The 16,392-nt window shown below is 42.1% G+C and overlaps 1 protein-coding gene across 2 annotated transcripts in view; it reads right to left on the reverse strand.

The window, feature by feature from the left end:
• Positions 1-15,943, reverse strand: part of TP53BP2 (tumor protein p53 binding protein 2) — a 67,114-nt gene extending 51,171 nt beyond the window's left edge. Inside the window, exons 1-2 of one of the 2 annotated variants that reach the window (XM_063613358.1) lie at positions 15,613-15,934; positions 8,927-9,039 (exon numbers count right to left, since the gene is read on the reverse strand). Coding sequence is in view for 1 of the 2 variants with exons in the window: in XM_055233802.2 (XP_055089777.1) it covers positions 15,613-15,639 (27 nt within the window). In the remaining variant the exon portion in view is untranslated. Of the gene's footprint in view, positions 1-8,926; positions 9,040-15,612 lie in introns of both variants that reach the window. The other variant, XM_055233802.2, reaches the window with a different exon arrangement.
• Positions 15,944-16,392: the final 449 nt, after the last annotated feature.

Genomic DNA, 16,392 nt, shown 5'->3' on the forward strand with positions numbered 1-16,392 from the left:
ATACTAAATTTAACTTTAAAAATATATGTACCATCAGCTGGGCACAGTGGCTCACGCCTGTAATCCCAGCACTTTCGGAGGCCGAGACAGGAGAATCACAAGGTCAGGAGATGCAGACCATCTTGGCTAACACGGTGAAAGTCCATCTCTACTAAAAATACAAAAAAATCAGCCGGGCGTGGTGGCAGGCGCCTGTAGTCCCATCTACTCGGGAGGCTGGGGCAGGAGAATGGAATGAACCCAGGAGGTGGAGCTTGCAGTGAGCTGAGATCACGCCACTGCACTCCAGCCTGGGGGAGAGAGTGAGACACCATCATAAAAAAAAAAAAAAAAAAAAAAAAAAAAAAATATATATATATATATATATATGTATACACCATCTTGGCCAGGCAGGGTGGCTCTTGCCTGTAATCTCAGTACTTTGGGAGGCTGAGGCAGGAGGATCACTTCAGGCCAGGAGCTAGAGGCCAGCCTGGGCAACATAGTAAGACCTCATTTCCCCATTTATATTAAAAGAAAAAAAATAGCTGGGTGTGGTAGCATGTACCTGTAGTCCGTCCTAGCTACTCAAGAGGCTGAGGTGAGAGGATCGCTTGACCCCAGGAATTCAAGGTTATAGTGAGCTATGATCATGCCACTGCACTCCAGCTTGGGCAACAGAGCAAGACACTGTCTCCCAAAAAAAAAAAAAAGTAAAAATATGTGTGTGTGTCTGTGTGTACACGTGCACACATACATGTACCATCTAAAAAAAAAAAAAAAAAAATATATATATATATATATATATATATATATATATATACTGACCTGTATGAAACACACAGAAAATCAGCGACACCAGGGGCAAGTACAGCTATCACTTTTAAATTTTTAAAATCTCAAAAGTAAAATATTTTTATAATAATTTACAATGTAAAAGTATATTTAATACAAACTGGGATAAAAGAACATGAAAATATTTCATTAAAAATGGTAAATGTAATTACAACTTGTTTCTACCTCCTATAGTCATCTATCTCAAGAGAAGGAAAGTTGAAGGAAAGGTAAAAAAAAAAACACTTTGTTAAGTTGTGCCGGGCCACCTACAGGCACACTGCATAGTAATTCATGTCAGTAATATCCAAATGAAGATTTGCCCTTCCAAAAATTCAAAGTCACAGATAATTTGCATTTAAAAACAATGGGTCATAGATTTATTTTAAGAGTCCTGTGTTTATAGAGCATGTATGTACTGTAACTATGATGTTATGTTATCAACATAAGAATGACTCATTTTAAAGAAGAATTATTTCAGATCAAAATCTGAAAGACTTCTAAGAGGAAATACAAAAAAAACTGATTAGGGCATTTACCAGATGAGTCAGAGGCTAACGTTTATTCATTTGATTCAGAAAATCATGTGAAGTTCTACAGAAAGAAGAAAGGAACCAAGAGTATAAGATGTTCCCTGTCACCAAAGGGAAATCAAGCTCTACAACAGCACCTTCAGAGCTTTCATTTATAAAAACTCAAATCCTTCAAGTTTACCTAAGAGGAAGAAAGAGAAAATTATGAAATGAACAATCTATAAAAAGAGTGACACAAATCCTCCCCAAATTTTGCAACTCACAAGAAATACCACAGGAACAGCCAGGCAATTATGCTTGTAGAGAGATTAGGGGAAAATCTGAATGGCTTCTGTGTTTCACAATTCCTCTGTAGAAAGATAAATGTAAAACTATTACTTCAGTTTCTATATTTTGTTGTACCCCTTATGGAGGCAGGCCCGAAAATATTTCTTGTAAGAGGAGGATGCCACTAGGCTTCCTATAACCCAGTCAAGCAAAAACACCTCTCCCAACCCTGTGATACAGAGTGGGGATTAAATTAAGACATAACCAAAGTTTCTTTCAAACTCAGACACAGCCATTTAGCCCAACCATGGCTTCTAACACTGGGCGGGGTTTAGGAAGGAGATGCAGACCATTCCAGTCCTCAAGAGTACTCTGCCTGTCAGCACAGACCTGGAGCTCTGCTCCAGTGCTCACTCTGCCAGCTGGGACTGCACACCAAGGGCACCCGAGCTTGGCTCCCTAATTCAGACATGCCGCACCCTAGCTGTGAGCTAGACTTCCAGTCTTCTGCAAGAAGTGTGCTGCTCAACTACCCCAGCCTGAGCTGTCCTTCCTCATCTCCCCAATATCTGTGTAGACAATCCACAGGGGTCTCTGTGGTACCTTCCTCAGGAGCCACAGAGACACTACGTATTTGAGTCCTTTCCCTCAAAGAGACACTCTCTACCTCCCTGACAATGGGTCCCAACCTTATTAAAGTTATCAGACAATCACTGCTTACAAAGGCCTATCATGATTTCTTAGCTGTTTCTCCAGAGTTTACTCTTGGAGCCATTAAACTACTTTTAAAAATATTCACCAATTACCATGAGTTATGTCCTACCAATGTTCTATTAAGGCTCAATATTAAACCTACTTCTACACTAACTGTACCACTTTTTATGATGGCATACTTTTACATTAACCCATCAGTTCCTATCAGTTACATCTGAGTTTATTTAAAGCAAAATCATAAAATCATATTCAAAGGATTTTTACTTCATAAACTATTCCTTTGCTCACTTACAGCAAGTTAGTAGAATTCAGAAATCAATAACGTGAAGTCTCAATATCAATTTGAACAATATTCTGTTAAAAACATTAATCATGCATGGACTATTCTGACCATCCATTCAATATCATCTGGAGCACACAATCATATTCCGAAATAGTCAACATTCTGGAAGAAATGATAGAGCAAATATGAAGTGGTTACTTTAATTAAGGAAAAATTCATAAAGTAGCCTGCTGGTCATAGATGTCTGGTAAAAGAACCACTTCATATACATAAACTGGTAACAGGGACCTCTACATAGAAACTTATAGGAGTCATATCCTATCAAAGCCAGCCATGCCAAAGAAGCTCCTGGTTCTATGCCTTCCCCTCAATCCTAACTTCTTGCTGACTTCAACAAGAAGTTTCACTCATTCACCCATTAGTACTTACTAAATACCTACTAAGAAAGGACAGTTAAAGCAAAAGGAACACAGTGATGAAAAAGCTTGCCTTCTTTAGGGCAGAGAAGAGAGGCTGGTAGTACTCAAATGAGCACGGTATATAAAGTGACATGATAAAGAATTATGGAAGTGATGAGGGGAGGATGGCTGATCATGATTAGGAAAGACACCTCAGGGTGAAGGAGACTTTTGAGCTGAGACTGAAGAAGCCACAGCCACTTGAAACATCTAAAGGAAGACATTTCATCAAAGGCCCAGAGGTGGTAATGAACTTGTGCTATTCCACGACCAGAAAAAAACTCCACATTGGCCGGGCGCGGTGGCTCACGCTTGTAATCCCAGCACTTTGGGAGGCCGAGGCGGGCGGATCACGAGGTCAGGAGATCGAGACCACGGTGAAACCCCGTCTCTACTAAAAATACAAAAAATTAGCCGGGCGTGGTGGCGGGCGCCTGTAGTCCCAGCTACTCGGAGAGGCTGAGGCAGGAGAATGGCGTGAACCCGGGAGGCGGAGTTTGCAGTGAGCCGAGATTGTGCCACTGCACTCCAGCCTGGGTGACAGAGCAAGACTCCGTCTCAAAAAAAAAAAAAAAAAAAAAAAAAAAAAAAAAAAAAAAAAAAAACTCCACATCAGGAATACAGACTTGTGCCAATGAGGGCAGAGGGAGAACAGGGGCTAGCTCAGGCAGGGCCTTGTAGGTCAAGAATAAGGACTATGGATTTTATTGCAAGGGAAGAGTCACTAGAGTAGTGATTTGCAACATGCAATTCTCAGACAAACAGCATCAGCATCACCTGGGAACTTGTCAGAAATATAAAGTTCCAGGCCCCGCTCCACATCTCCTGATTCAGAAACCCCAGAGGAGAGGCCCAGTACTCACACTTAAGTTTTAGAACCACTGCATTAGAGGGTTTTTGAGCAGGAAGTAACATGAAGCTAGGTTTCTGAGTAATTTGCTGTAAATAATGTAGAGTATTAGTTTCACTAGCAGATAACAACAGTGTATGTTAATCTATGTAGTATATATTAATTATAATACCAGTAGTTAACCCAGCAACAATAGCAATACATTATGATCCATATACACTGGTATTTATATTTGCATATTTTGAATTTCAGGGAATTCCATGTCAATTACGAGAAATATTAAGACCTAAAACTTAAATTATCTACTCCACAGTTATAGCCTCGAGTCACCAAATGAGAAATCTAAAAATAGCCACTTTTCCTCACTTCTCTTCCCAGAGTAGCTCACCTGATTCCTACACTGTCCTGTAGTGTCAGTTCATCCCCACCCTTCCAGAATAACTCAAAGACCATAAAACTTCCTCCAATCCATCCATCCCTACCCATACACCCACCTCCAGCCAGAAGTAAATGTTCTCTTTGCTTCTCTGACAACCATTCACCCTGTAGTTGTTTGTATCCCTGTCTTATCTGTCCTACTGGTCTATACATTCTTTAGGACACAGGTTTTGGTTCTTAAATGCTTCCTCCCTGGTTTTTCTCCTCCTACATTATAACTCACTCCCCAAAAAACTCTGTCAGATCTCACACAAAGCAAATATGCAATACATGTTTGTTGGACTGAACTGAAACTGTGACGCAGGGATTCAAAGTCCCACGAAGAGGAGAAAGTTAACAGGCAACCAGAACATGACAAAGAGGATGTTCACATCCTGAAACATCAAGAAATGTTTATCTATAAATGTTATTACTTCACAGTGAATGTTTTCAAAGCCAGACAATGTCTCAAAGAATTCTGCTTTAAGTAAAATTAAGAAAGCATTTATTTTCTTTGAACTATGCCTGAAGCTGAATTTAGATAGGTTTCAAATTCTGAACGTATCCTCTAAAGCAACTCATCTTAGGTTACTCTGCTTCAGTATCTGTCATAAACAATCAACGTATAAAGCAAAAGAACAAATACATTTAGTTAATTCCCCCCTGCTCCAACTATTGATAAGTTTAGTGTTGGTGTGCTTCCTTCTAAGCTGAGCCTTGTTGTTTGCCAGGCATTCGTCTTATTTTAGGTAAAGGTACTGTTACAGATTTCATTCTATTTTTTACTTTTACTCACTAAGCACTACATTTTTAAGATCTATCCGTGATGATCTAACTACAACCGATCCATTGCTTCTAGTTATTTCCTTCCTACCTCCCACTTTGCTATGGAAGTAGAGGCAAGAACTACACTCACCAAAGAAAATCCAAAATAAGAATATTCATTCATCCATTAACTCAAACAATATTTATTAAATCCCTACAGTGTGCCAAACACTGTGCTAAGTGCTAGAAACACAAAGATGAAAAGGCATGGTCCACGTCCTCACAGAGCTTATGGAACAACGAAGAAGCACTGCAAACCATGAAAAGGGTGCAATGTTGAGAAATGAGAACTTCCTGGTGAAAGTACATTTAAAGCATTTGAAGTCCAGTGAGAACAGAAAAAAACAATCCCCTCCAAGCAGTGGAAGAAGGCTTAACATAAAAGAAGTACTATTAAGCTGGAACTGTAGGATGAATAAGACAAGCAGGAAGAGGACCATCTAGGGAGAGAAACATTGTGTATAAAGACACAGGAAACTGTGGCATGCCCTCACAACTGTAGTCCTGGAACTGTTGAAGCATAGAGGTGGGAGGCAAGGCAGGACAAATAAGAAGAGATGGGTCAATTCTCAACCCACAAGCCATGAATGTGCTGCAAAAACTTTCAATGCACAAAATTTGTTTTCCACACATGCTGTTATGGCAAAGTCCGATGGAGTGGAGCAAGTCATGGAGGGCAATATGCAAGAGTGGCGAGCAATATGCAAGAGTACAACTTGCTGTGAGCAAGAGGAAACACAATTCCGAAGGAAGGCCGAATGAACCAGGAGGTGACCGGATGCTCTTCTGCACAGCACAAGGCATTCCCACTACTGTGCCATAGCTGATCCTATGTTTTAACAGCTGACTTGGTGTTTTCAGTTTTTCAATATTTCCATTATGCAGCTGAAAATTCTGAAATGGAAATCTATCAATGACACAAAAAGGCTGAAATCCACTGGGCTACACAATAAAGAAACTTTCTATCTCACTAAAGAGTTTATATATTTTATGCTGTAAGGAACAGAGGTCAGACTTGAATTCTGGAGAGGGAAGAGACACATTGCTGTTTCAAAAGACCACCATCAGTGCGTTAAATGGCCTGATGGGGCAGAGAATAGAAAAGGTAAGAAAACAGATAAGGAGAGCATTACAACAGTCCAGGCAGGAGAGGGGTGAGGCCAAACAGGCGCCCCAGGAAATGGAGAAGAGGGATCTGTGTGCCCTGGTGACTCAATAGCTCCAGGAGAAGACAGAAGAGACGAAAGGAAGCAGGATGAAAGCCCAGGTCCCTGGCTACTAAAAGCAACAAGCAAAATCTACCAGAGAAAGATCCTATCTACCTTTAAAATAGATGCATTATCCAAAATAGATGCCCCCCAAACTTTTCAGGAAATTAACAAAATTTTTGAAAATTACCTACATATCACAAACTAAGCAGTTATTATCTAGATTTTGTTGTGATGCAGAAAACACTGCCACAAAGAGACCGTTCTAGAATTAAAGTTAACTCTGACTTGATTTTCCTAGGTCACTCGCTACTTTATGTCAGGAAAATGAAGATACTATTGTTTTAAAATTTAAAAAAAAAGGGGGGGTGGGGGGGGCCAAGGAACTTTTAGGTTGAAGCATCAGAAGCTTCCAGAGCACTCTGGTCATGTGGTCAAAAGTAAAGTTGTCCTAAAGCATTTTAGGACAGACTATGGCTTCCCTGACAAACCTGATACACCCTACTCAGTTGTAAAGAAACATGGTGACAGAAGGCTTTTTCTCAAGCCTAAATTTAAACTGCTCTGTGTAGCTGTCAGAGCTCTCTGGTGATATAAAAAGTATGGTTTCTCTTTAGTCCCACAGGAAGGAGCTTGTGGATACAGAAGTGATCTTCCACCATTCCTGTCTTGTCTTACTTCCAACCCTGGGTAAGTGCTACTGTTTCTCCTCTCACCCCTGGGGCTTCTGAGGGTCACTAAAACAATTTATTAGAGCAAGTGACAAACTCTTGAGTGCCTTCACAACCAATTCTTACTATCAGCTGGGCCTTAGGTGTGGTAAAAAATAAAAAATAAATAAAATTAAAACCCTTTATTTTTGGCAACTTTCTGTAGACTTTCCTACTCTTCCAACCTTGCCCAAGTCTTACACTCTGGCACCTCTAAGATCCACTGTCCACACAGCAACGGAGTGAGCTTTCCTAATCAATCAGGTTGTCACTTTTGCTAACTAAACCTCTTCTGTTGCTCCCACGTCCCTTCCCATGCCACCTCCACCCTTCCCTCTGGCCCGCGAAAACCTATATGCTGACAGGTCTTTTGCTTCGGCTCTTGTCACTCTGCCCTCTGCCCACGAAGCCCTGCCCTGCCCCCGCCGCCCCCTCTCCCCCTGCCCCAGCCTCCAGTGCCTCCTCCCGGCCTCTGCACCAGTCCCTAGGAATCGTGCCCACTTGAAATGCTCCACCTGCAAATCTTCACAGGACCAGCTCCTTCTTGTCATTCAGGTCTCAGCTGAAATGTCACTTCCTGACCATCCAATCTAAAGTAGCCATCGCAGTCACATTACCCTTCTTAAATCCCATTTAACTCTCATGTTTTTCTTTTTTGTTTATTTTCTCTCTCTCCCACCCAAATCTCCCATTAAGCACTATGAAAGAAAGCTAAGCTCCCCGAAAACTTCCTTTCCTGTCTCCATGGCATTTACAACAGTGCCTGGAATACAGAAGATGTTAACTAAATATCTGTTGAGCAGATGTTATCCCCAAAAGGCCATCCAAAAACAATTAAATGGTTAATGAGGGAGAACGAAAAGCAATGATTTAATGTGATTTCATTCAAAATCAGCCCCTAATCTATTTCCAACAAAGGTATCTGACTACATTGAATTACTGCTCCCTACTACACGGACAGCCCTGAAGCTGCACGTGGAGACACTCACTCCACTCCCATCTGGACACTTCAAAGTCATTGCTGCACCATTCGAGCAATTGGAAATGGCTGAATGACACTGGTCATCTCACAGCAGACATTCTATGTGTCCCTGTCCTCCACTTCTCCCAACATGCCTGTCCTACACTGCTCCTTTCCTATTAGGGTGATCCAAAAGTAATTGTGGTTTTGCCATTAAAGGTGATGGTAAGAACCGCAATTACTTTTGCACCAACCGCAATTACTTTTGCACCAACCTAATACATCATCACCTTCAAGCCATATTTACAGATATCATCTCGAGAAAGACTATTCAACACCCCTCATACAAAAGCTAATTATCACACCCCTTCTCTTTCCCTGCAGATGTGGAAGATGTGAGATCTCCATGGTAGTATTAGATAGAGGTAGGAAGAAATCGCTATTGAGATGTTTCCTATGCCCAGGGGAAGGTAACCACCTCCACATCATTTGAAAGTTGGTAAGAGAACTATCTGCCAATCTTCTCATCAGTATGGATTTAAATAAGGGAAGATGTCTCCATTTTTTTCTTTTTTTTTTTTCATTTTTCCTTTTCTACTTTAAAACTACAGTAAGGTTATGCTTTGAAAAGCAATTTTTGAAGTTACCATTAGCCAAAAGAACATCATTACCATTGTTTGTCCTGTCAAACATATAAAAATATTCTAACCCAAGCATTTGCCATCTTCAACAGAGCATGTTTGCAGGCAGACAGTTCAAATCTCATTTCTACTAGTGACCAGAAACAAATTATTTAAGCCCTTTGAGCTTCAAATTCCTGATCTGTTGAATGAGAGTGGGAAGATCAACTTCAGAGTGTAATAAGGGGATTAGAAGGGACGACCAACCTAAATCACCAGGCAGTGTGAGGCACAGAAAGAGGGTTCCTCTTCATCCGTGGGAGGGAAGTTAGAGTGAAGCTTCCACTCCCCCTGCTTTTACATATAAATTGTTCACTCCCCTGTGGAAGAACAATAAATTGCCTTAATCATTTTTTGTTACCACAAGTAGTTTAAACTGGTAATCTATAATAGTTTATTCATTATGATTTTCTACCACTTTTCCATGCTTGTGCCTTAAGGAATTTTGGGTTGATACATTTGAAATTTAAATAAAGTGGTATTAAGTTATAAATCTGTATCCAGAAAAACAATTGAAAAAGTTTGGCCAAGTGCGGTGGCTCATGCCTGTAATCCCAGCACTTTGGGAGGCAGATCACTTGAGGTCAGGAGTTCGAGACCAGCCTGGCCAACATGGTGAAACCCCATCTCTACTGAAAATACAAAAAAAAAAAAAACTTAGCTGAGTGTGGTGGCGCACTCCTGTAATCCCAATTACTTGGGAAGCTGCTGCTAGAGAATCACTTGAGCCCAGGAGGCGGAGGCTGCAGTGAGCTGAGATGGCGCCATGCCACTGCACTCCAGCCTGGGTGATAGAGCAAGACTCTGTCTAAAAAAAAAACAACAACAACAAGTTAAAGTTCAGTACTTACTGGTCAAATGAACATATTCATCAAAAATCTGGTTCGATTATCATTCAAATAAATAATTTGTTTTCGAGTATATTTTATGCAGAAAAAAAAGTTTCTAAATCTGTAAAACTACTTTTCCTGCCCATTATCTAATAATGTTTAAAATTTGCATTTCTTTAATAAGACACATTTATTTCGGTAAGATGGTATGCAAAGTGTTTTAAGAAATCACTGACTACTTAAAACGTAATGCTCCTAAAGGATCCCCAAATGACCAAACTTCTTGGCTTGCCCCAATAAGACACAGAATTTTAATGTCTCACCTACCACTGCAATATAACTATACATTTCATACATAGTCACATCATCTGTGTTTTCTTTTTTCAATTACATCTGATTAAACAGAATGTTCTGTTCAGTACCTAGCACACCATCAAAAACAAGTATTTAAATAATGTGTGGCTTAAGTGGCATGAGCTGAAATGAACACTCTGGATTCCTAAACTCTTAATTCCTATTCTTCCTATTCTGTGATATCCTTGTGGAGAAGGCTGGTGAGAGGTATGGTATGCAGTCATCCCATTTAAGCTAAGGAGAGGCTAGATAACATGAGCTTCAAGAATACTCAGTGTTAACTTCAGAAAGACTTTTTAAAGAGTGCCACACACTATGGTAGATCACCAAAAGAGATAAAGGTCTACAGTATTCTTTAAAAGCTCCAGAAAAGAAAGTTTTGTTTTATTGTCTGCTGGGGCAGTGGGGATAAAGACGGAGGGAACACAGTTCTTCCTAGAAGTAGTGTATGCGAATAAATGCCCCTCCATGTGTCTTCCAGATAAATATATTCTCCTTAATTGTTAAATATAAGCAGGTGTATGCTTGTGTACATTTCTTTTAAAAAGTCTAAATCTGGTTTCTCCGAAACAGGTAAAAACAGAAATTTTCAAACATCTTCCAGCTTTTAAGAGCTGAAGTCACAAGGCAACAAAACTAATGCACATGAAATGTGAGATACTGCTGGGTGCAGTGGCTCATGCCTGTAATCCCAGCACGTTGGGAGGCCGAGGCTAGTGGATCACGAGGTCAGGAGTTCAAGACCAGCCTGGCCAATATGGGGAAACCCCGTCCCTACTAAAAAATACAAAAATTAGCCGAGCATGGCCTGTAATCCCAGCTACTCGGGAGGCTGAGGCAGAGAACTGCTTCAACCCGGGAGGCGGAGGCTGCAGTGAGCCGAGACTGCGCCACTGCACTCTAGCCTGGACTACAGTGTGGTAAGACTCCGTCTCAATAAATAAATAAATAAAATGTGAAATGTTTTGCACATTTCTAAAAATAGATTATTTGTTTAACAGCCTTTGATAACAGTAATTCTATAAAGATAGGAACCTCTCTTTAGGGACCTAATCTAAACTTTATTCTGGAATAAAGCCTGATCTAAGCTAATTTGCTACACTATTACTCAAGCAAAAAGAATTCTTTCAGAACATGATATAATCATACAAATAAAATGTTCCAAATACATAACTTGAAGTCATACAAATATAATGTTCCAAATACATAACATGAAATATTTTTAGTTTCAAAACACAATTTCGGTTGTGTTTTGTGCAAATCTGTGCAAATAAAACCAGACCTTTGTAAATAATAATACAAGTATTTAAGCAAAAGTTAAGCTACTGGTCTGTGGAGCTGCACACTTTGCAGTTATGCTCAGAAATATACAAATCCTACTGATCAGGTGGTCCAACTGCTATAGGAGATACTGTAATATCCCATTTTTTTCCTAGACCCTCAAAATTAGAAGCCCAAATTTTATTTTGCAGCATCACAAAACAACTAGAAATAATTATGCCTCTGCAGCACTGAAAGATAAAATGCCATAAACCTAGAAATTAAACTATGATCACTTCCACTGAGCTTTTTAAAATAAGCTATTATTTTCTTTTTTTTTTTTTTTTTTTTTTTTTGAGACAGTCTCGCTCTGTCCCCCAGGCTGGAATGCAATGGCGCAATCTCAGCTCTGCAACCTCCGCCTCAAGGGTTCAAGCAATTCTCCTGCCTCAGCCTCCTGAGTAGCTGGGATTACAGGCACACGCCACCACGCCCAGCTAATTTTTGTGTTTTTGGTAGAGATGGGTTTTCACCATGTTGGTCAGGCTGGTCTCGAACTCCTGACCTCGTGATCCACCCACCTCGGCCTCCCAAAGTGCTGGGATTACAGGCATAGCCACCGCACCCAGCCCAGCTATTATTTTCTTAAAAATATCTGTATAAGGGCTATATGATGACATCCGTTTGACTGCATTGTCATACAGTAGCCACCAGGCATGTGGCTATTTAAATATAATTAAAATTAACTCTGAAGTTCAGTTCTTCAGTTCCCTTGGCCACATCTGAACTGCAGTAGCCACATGTGGCTGGTGACTGCCATGCTGGACAGCACAGATACAGAGCATTTCCATTACAGCTGGACATTCATGCCAAATATACAGCATCTCCAACGACCAAATGACAGGCAAATTCAAGCCTTCTGGTCTTCCAGGTGGCACTACCAAATACTGTGTAGTTTTGTAAATAATTTTTTAAAATTTATTATTTCAACAGCAGATACAAACAAAAATTTTTATGAAACTATTACCTGAAAAGAGCAGAGAGTAGCTTTTAGAGTTAGCCAAGTTCTTGCTTAAGAACACATTTTTGTTTTGAGCATAACACTTCACAAAATCAAAGTAGTGAATAAAAGATATCTAATGTAATTTTCAAATGACTAAGAATTTTTGCTTTTGATAACTGCCTCCCTTTATTTGAAAATCAAATACAACCTGAGGATCACTAAAAAGCCAAACTCTCAAAGTGCAAATAATCTCTTCTTTCATCAGGAAAAAGAAGATGTCAAGTATGAAAGTATAATCAGTTTCTCCTTAGCAAGTTGTGGAAATATCATAGAACTAGAGATACTAACAATGGCAGGTATCTGAAAGTGAGAGTAATTATCACTCCCATTTCTGCAGTACCCTATCATTCTCTCTACTGTGATTTGCAGAGCTTGCTATTTATTTTTAGTTAGCCTTCTAAAATACATCTTCCACTTTTGGTTTTGGATCCAATTATCACTTCATGTCCCACATAAAAGAAAACCACTTGATCCTGTACCATTTGGTGAGAAAATGCATGAACACAATTTATTTGCACTTTTTTTTTTTTTTTTTAATGGAGTCACTCTTAGTTACCAGGCTGGAGTACAGTGGCACCATCTCGGCTCACTGCAACCTCCACCTCCGGGGTTCAAGCAATTCTGCCTCAGCTTCCCGAGTAGCTGGGACTACAGGCGCACGCCACCACGCCCAGCTAATTTTTGTGTTTTTAGTAGAGACAAGGTTTCACCATGTTGGCCAGGAGGGTCTCGATCTCTTGACCTCGTGATCCGCCCACCTCGGCCTCCCAAAGTGCTGAGATTACAGGCATGAGCCACCGCACCTGGCCTATTTGCACATTTTTAATGTAATGCAGTCTAAATAGTAAACCATTATCTTCAGAATGCCTTTAAAAGCAAATCAAGGATTGTACCTAATGCCACAGAACTGTACACTTAAATATAGTTAAAATGATAAATTTTATTTTATGTATATTTTACCACAATAAAAGTACATCAAGAGTTCATGTCCTTTGTAGGGACATGGATGAAACTGGAAAACATCATTCTCAGTAAACTATCGCAAGGACAAAAAACCAAACACCGCATGTTCTCACTCATAGGTGGGAATTGAACAATGAGAACTCATGGACACAGGAAGGGGAACATCACATTCCGGGGACTGTTGTGGGGTGGGGGGAGGGGGGAGGGACAGCATTAGGAGATATACCTAATGCTAAATGACGAGTTAATGGGTGCAGGAAATCAACATGGCACATGGATACATATGTAACAAACCTGCACATTGTGCACATGTACCCTAAAACCTAAAGTATAATAAAAAATATATATATATATACATATTAAAAATAAATAAATAAATAAAAATAAAATAAAAAAAGTACATCAAGGCAATTGTCTACATTCTGAGACTATCCATTTTTTTACATTAAATGGCTTTTCCTGATAAATTGGTTAGAATTTTTCAAAGTAATGTAACAAAATTACATTTATGTTGGAATAAAAATCCAAGCATATTAAAAGCCAAAGATGAGAAATATACTTAATAAAATAGTTTTATTTTCAAATATCAAAAATATTACAATATAAAGACACATATAACATGTCTACTAAATGAAAAATTATTTCATATTTTTATATATCACAAATCTGAGAATCTCCACTTTAACCAACATTGGAAATTCAGAGGCTTTTATCTACCGCCTATTGCAAGCTAGACACTGTACTAATCACACTTCCTTCATAAACATAACTCTAATCCTCAAACCACCCTAAGAGCTGAGTACTATTATCCCCATTTTACAGATGATGAAACTGAGGGGCAAGTTTTTTTTAAGTGGCTACCGTCACTAAAGGTAGTAGCTGAGCAATACTGAAGTGCTAGTCTGACTTCAAAGCTGGTGTAAGTGCCATCATATCACACTGAGTCTGTGTTAGAATTCTATTCTGACATCAGAAAGGCAATCAGAAGAACCATATTGCTAAATTGAATGTAGTCTCAAGAGCCACATAACGTTTTATGAATTCGGCTACACAACGGATACCTTGGTAGGGTATCTCCAAAGGATACCTTGACAAAAAACAAGGAAGAAACCATATAGCAACAACTGATCCGTGTTTCTCTTGCTCCTACTGTTAGGAAAAAATTCACAGACAATCCGTACAAGTTATTTCAACACAAAGAAATGTAAATCCAGGAAATAAAAATCTTAACAGCAAAATCCATCACCCTTATCTATGGTCCATGATTTCAATATTGGGTATTCACACTACAAACCTGATTTCATAACCAGGTATTAAACTAAAATGAGATGCATAATGCTATTAATACTTTCAAATTCCTTGAATCCTGGCAGGACAAAATATCCCAAACCATCTAAACCCAATTACTAATTCTAGTGAATTGTTAAGTCGGCCCAGTGAGAGTTTAGGACGCCCTCCACGACACAAGTGGGGGGCCAGGAAACAGCATATTATACTCTGTATGTGTGACTGCAAACTTTATCATCACTCCATTCCACAGACTTCATAAAAGTAAAAGCTTTTTGTTTCTTTGTCTGAACAAATGGAGCCACAGGCATAGGATGCCTGCAATATGTCCCCACTTCAGTGGGAGAGGTGCAAGTACAACTTCCACGAAGAAACTCGCTACTGAAGTCTGCAGAAGCCATCGCAACCCACCGCAAACCTCCATTCCGCGATCGCTGAATGACAGAGACATTTCAGAAATGTCTCAAACCTGCTGTTCACCTGTGGCCTGGTGGCCGTGTCAAAAGCCTGCGGAGCTCCTAAAGAACGCACTAATCCTCTCCGGAGGTCTTGCTAAATAAGCTGTGGGAAACGAAGGGAGCCAGGCACGTACGCTTTCCTGCAATCTAAAACTTCCGAGATTGCATTTACCAAAACCAGTTTCCACAAAGAGGTAAGGTGACTTAGCTGCTACTGCGGATATCAAGATCGAAATTCAATTAAAAACAAAGCAAAGGTACCCGTTCCAGTAACGTATGTTTCACTCCAGTAAAAAGTAAAAAGACACAGCAAAGAACAAGGTCCCCGGTTCCCGTATTCTTGACCTTCAAGAACTGCAAAAAAGTCAAGACCCAGTGAAAGACGAAAAGTTTGAGTGGCTGCTGGGCTCGCGGGCGGCTCGCCTGACTCCGGAGCAGCTGGGGGAACCCGCGTCGCGGTCAGGGTCTCGCCGCGCCCCCAACACGGCTGTGGGCGCAGAGCCCGGAGGATGGAGCCTCCCCTTCTGAAACCCGCTCGAACCTCGGAAAGCCCCGGCCCCTCCGGGCGGGCTGCGGCCCCCGGGCTCCTTCCCCGACGCGCCCGAGGGCGCGAACCAGCCCCCGGCACGCGACCCCGCACACTTCCGGGCCCGACGCCCCGGCCGCTCTCCCACTTACCGGCATCATCTTGGACCCGAACAGCATGGAAGCGGGTGGCCAGACTGCGGCCCCGGCCGAGCGGAGGCGCTCCGGGGGTCGCAGATACGGGGGAGGGGAGCGGAGAGCCAGGCCGCCCGGACCTGTTGCGACGCGGCGGCGGCGGCGGCGGCGGCGCGCGGGTCCGAAGGGCCCTCCGCGCGGGCTGGGGCACCAACAAGCCCCAGGCCCACCCGCCCCGGCCGGGCCCCCTGACGCGGCTTTGTCTCTTCGACGCTCGCGACGGTCGGGGCTCCCTCCTCTGCTCCGAAACCAACTAATCCCGGGCCGGGCCCCAGCCGAGCCCGCGCCGGCTCCGCCCCCCGCGCCGACCCCGCCCGCGGCGCGCCTGGCGACCTGGGGGAGGGGCGGCCGCGGGAACGGGAACCGCGCGCGCCTGCGCGGGCCCGGCGAGGTGGACGGAGAGCGGCGGGAGCGGACCGCCTTTTCTTTCTTCCCCTCGGACTGAAGTGCAGTCGGGGCCGCGCGGCGGAGCGGCTGGAGCGCGCGCCTCCTAGCGGAGCCGAGGCAATTGGAAGGCGGCGCCTCAGGAAAACAGAATGGTAGTGAATGGCACCGAGCCGCCCCAGGGCTGCCGCCGTCACCTCCTCGGCGGCTCCGAGTTGTGCGAGGCAGGGGACCCCTTGCCTTCAGAACCGGGCGCCCGAGGTTGAGAGCGTAGACAGAGTCCTCCAGCGGCCGGGCCGCTGGGCCAGGCGGAGAGAGGCAGGCGGACTTCGGGGGAGGCCCGGGCCATGCCGC

This window comes from Symphalangus syndactylus, chromosome 19 (assembly GCF_028878055.3).
Source record: "Symphalangus syndactylus isolate Jambi chromosome 19, NHGRI_mSymSyn1-v2.1_pri, whole genome shotgun sequence".
Lineage (NCBI taxonomy): Eukaryota > Metazoa > Chordata > Mammalia > Primates > Hylobatidae > Symphalangus > Symphalangus syndactylus.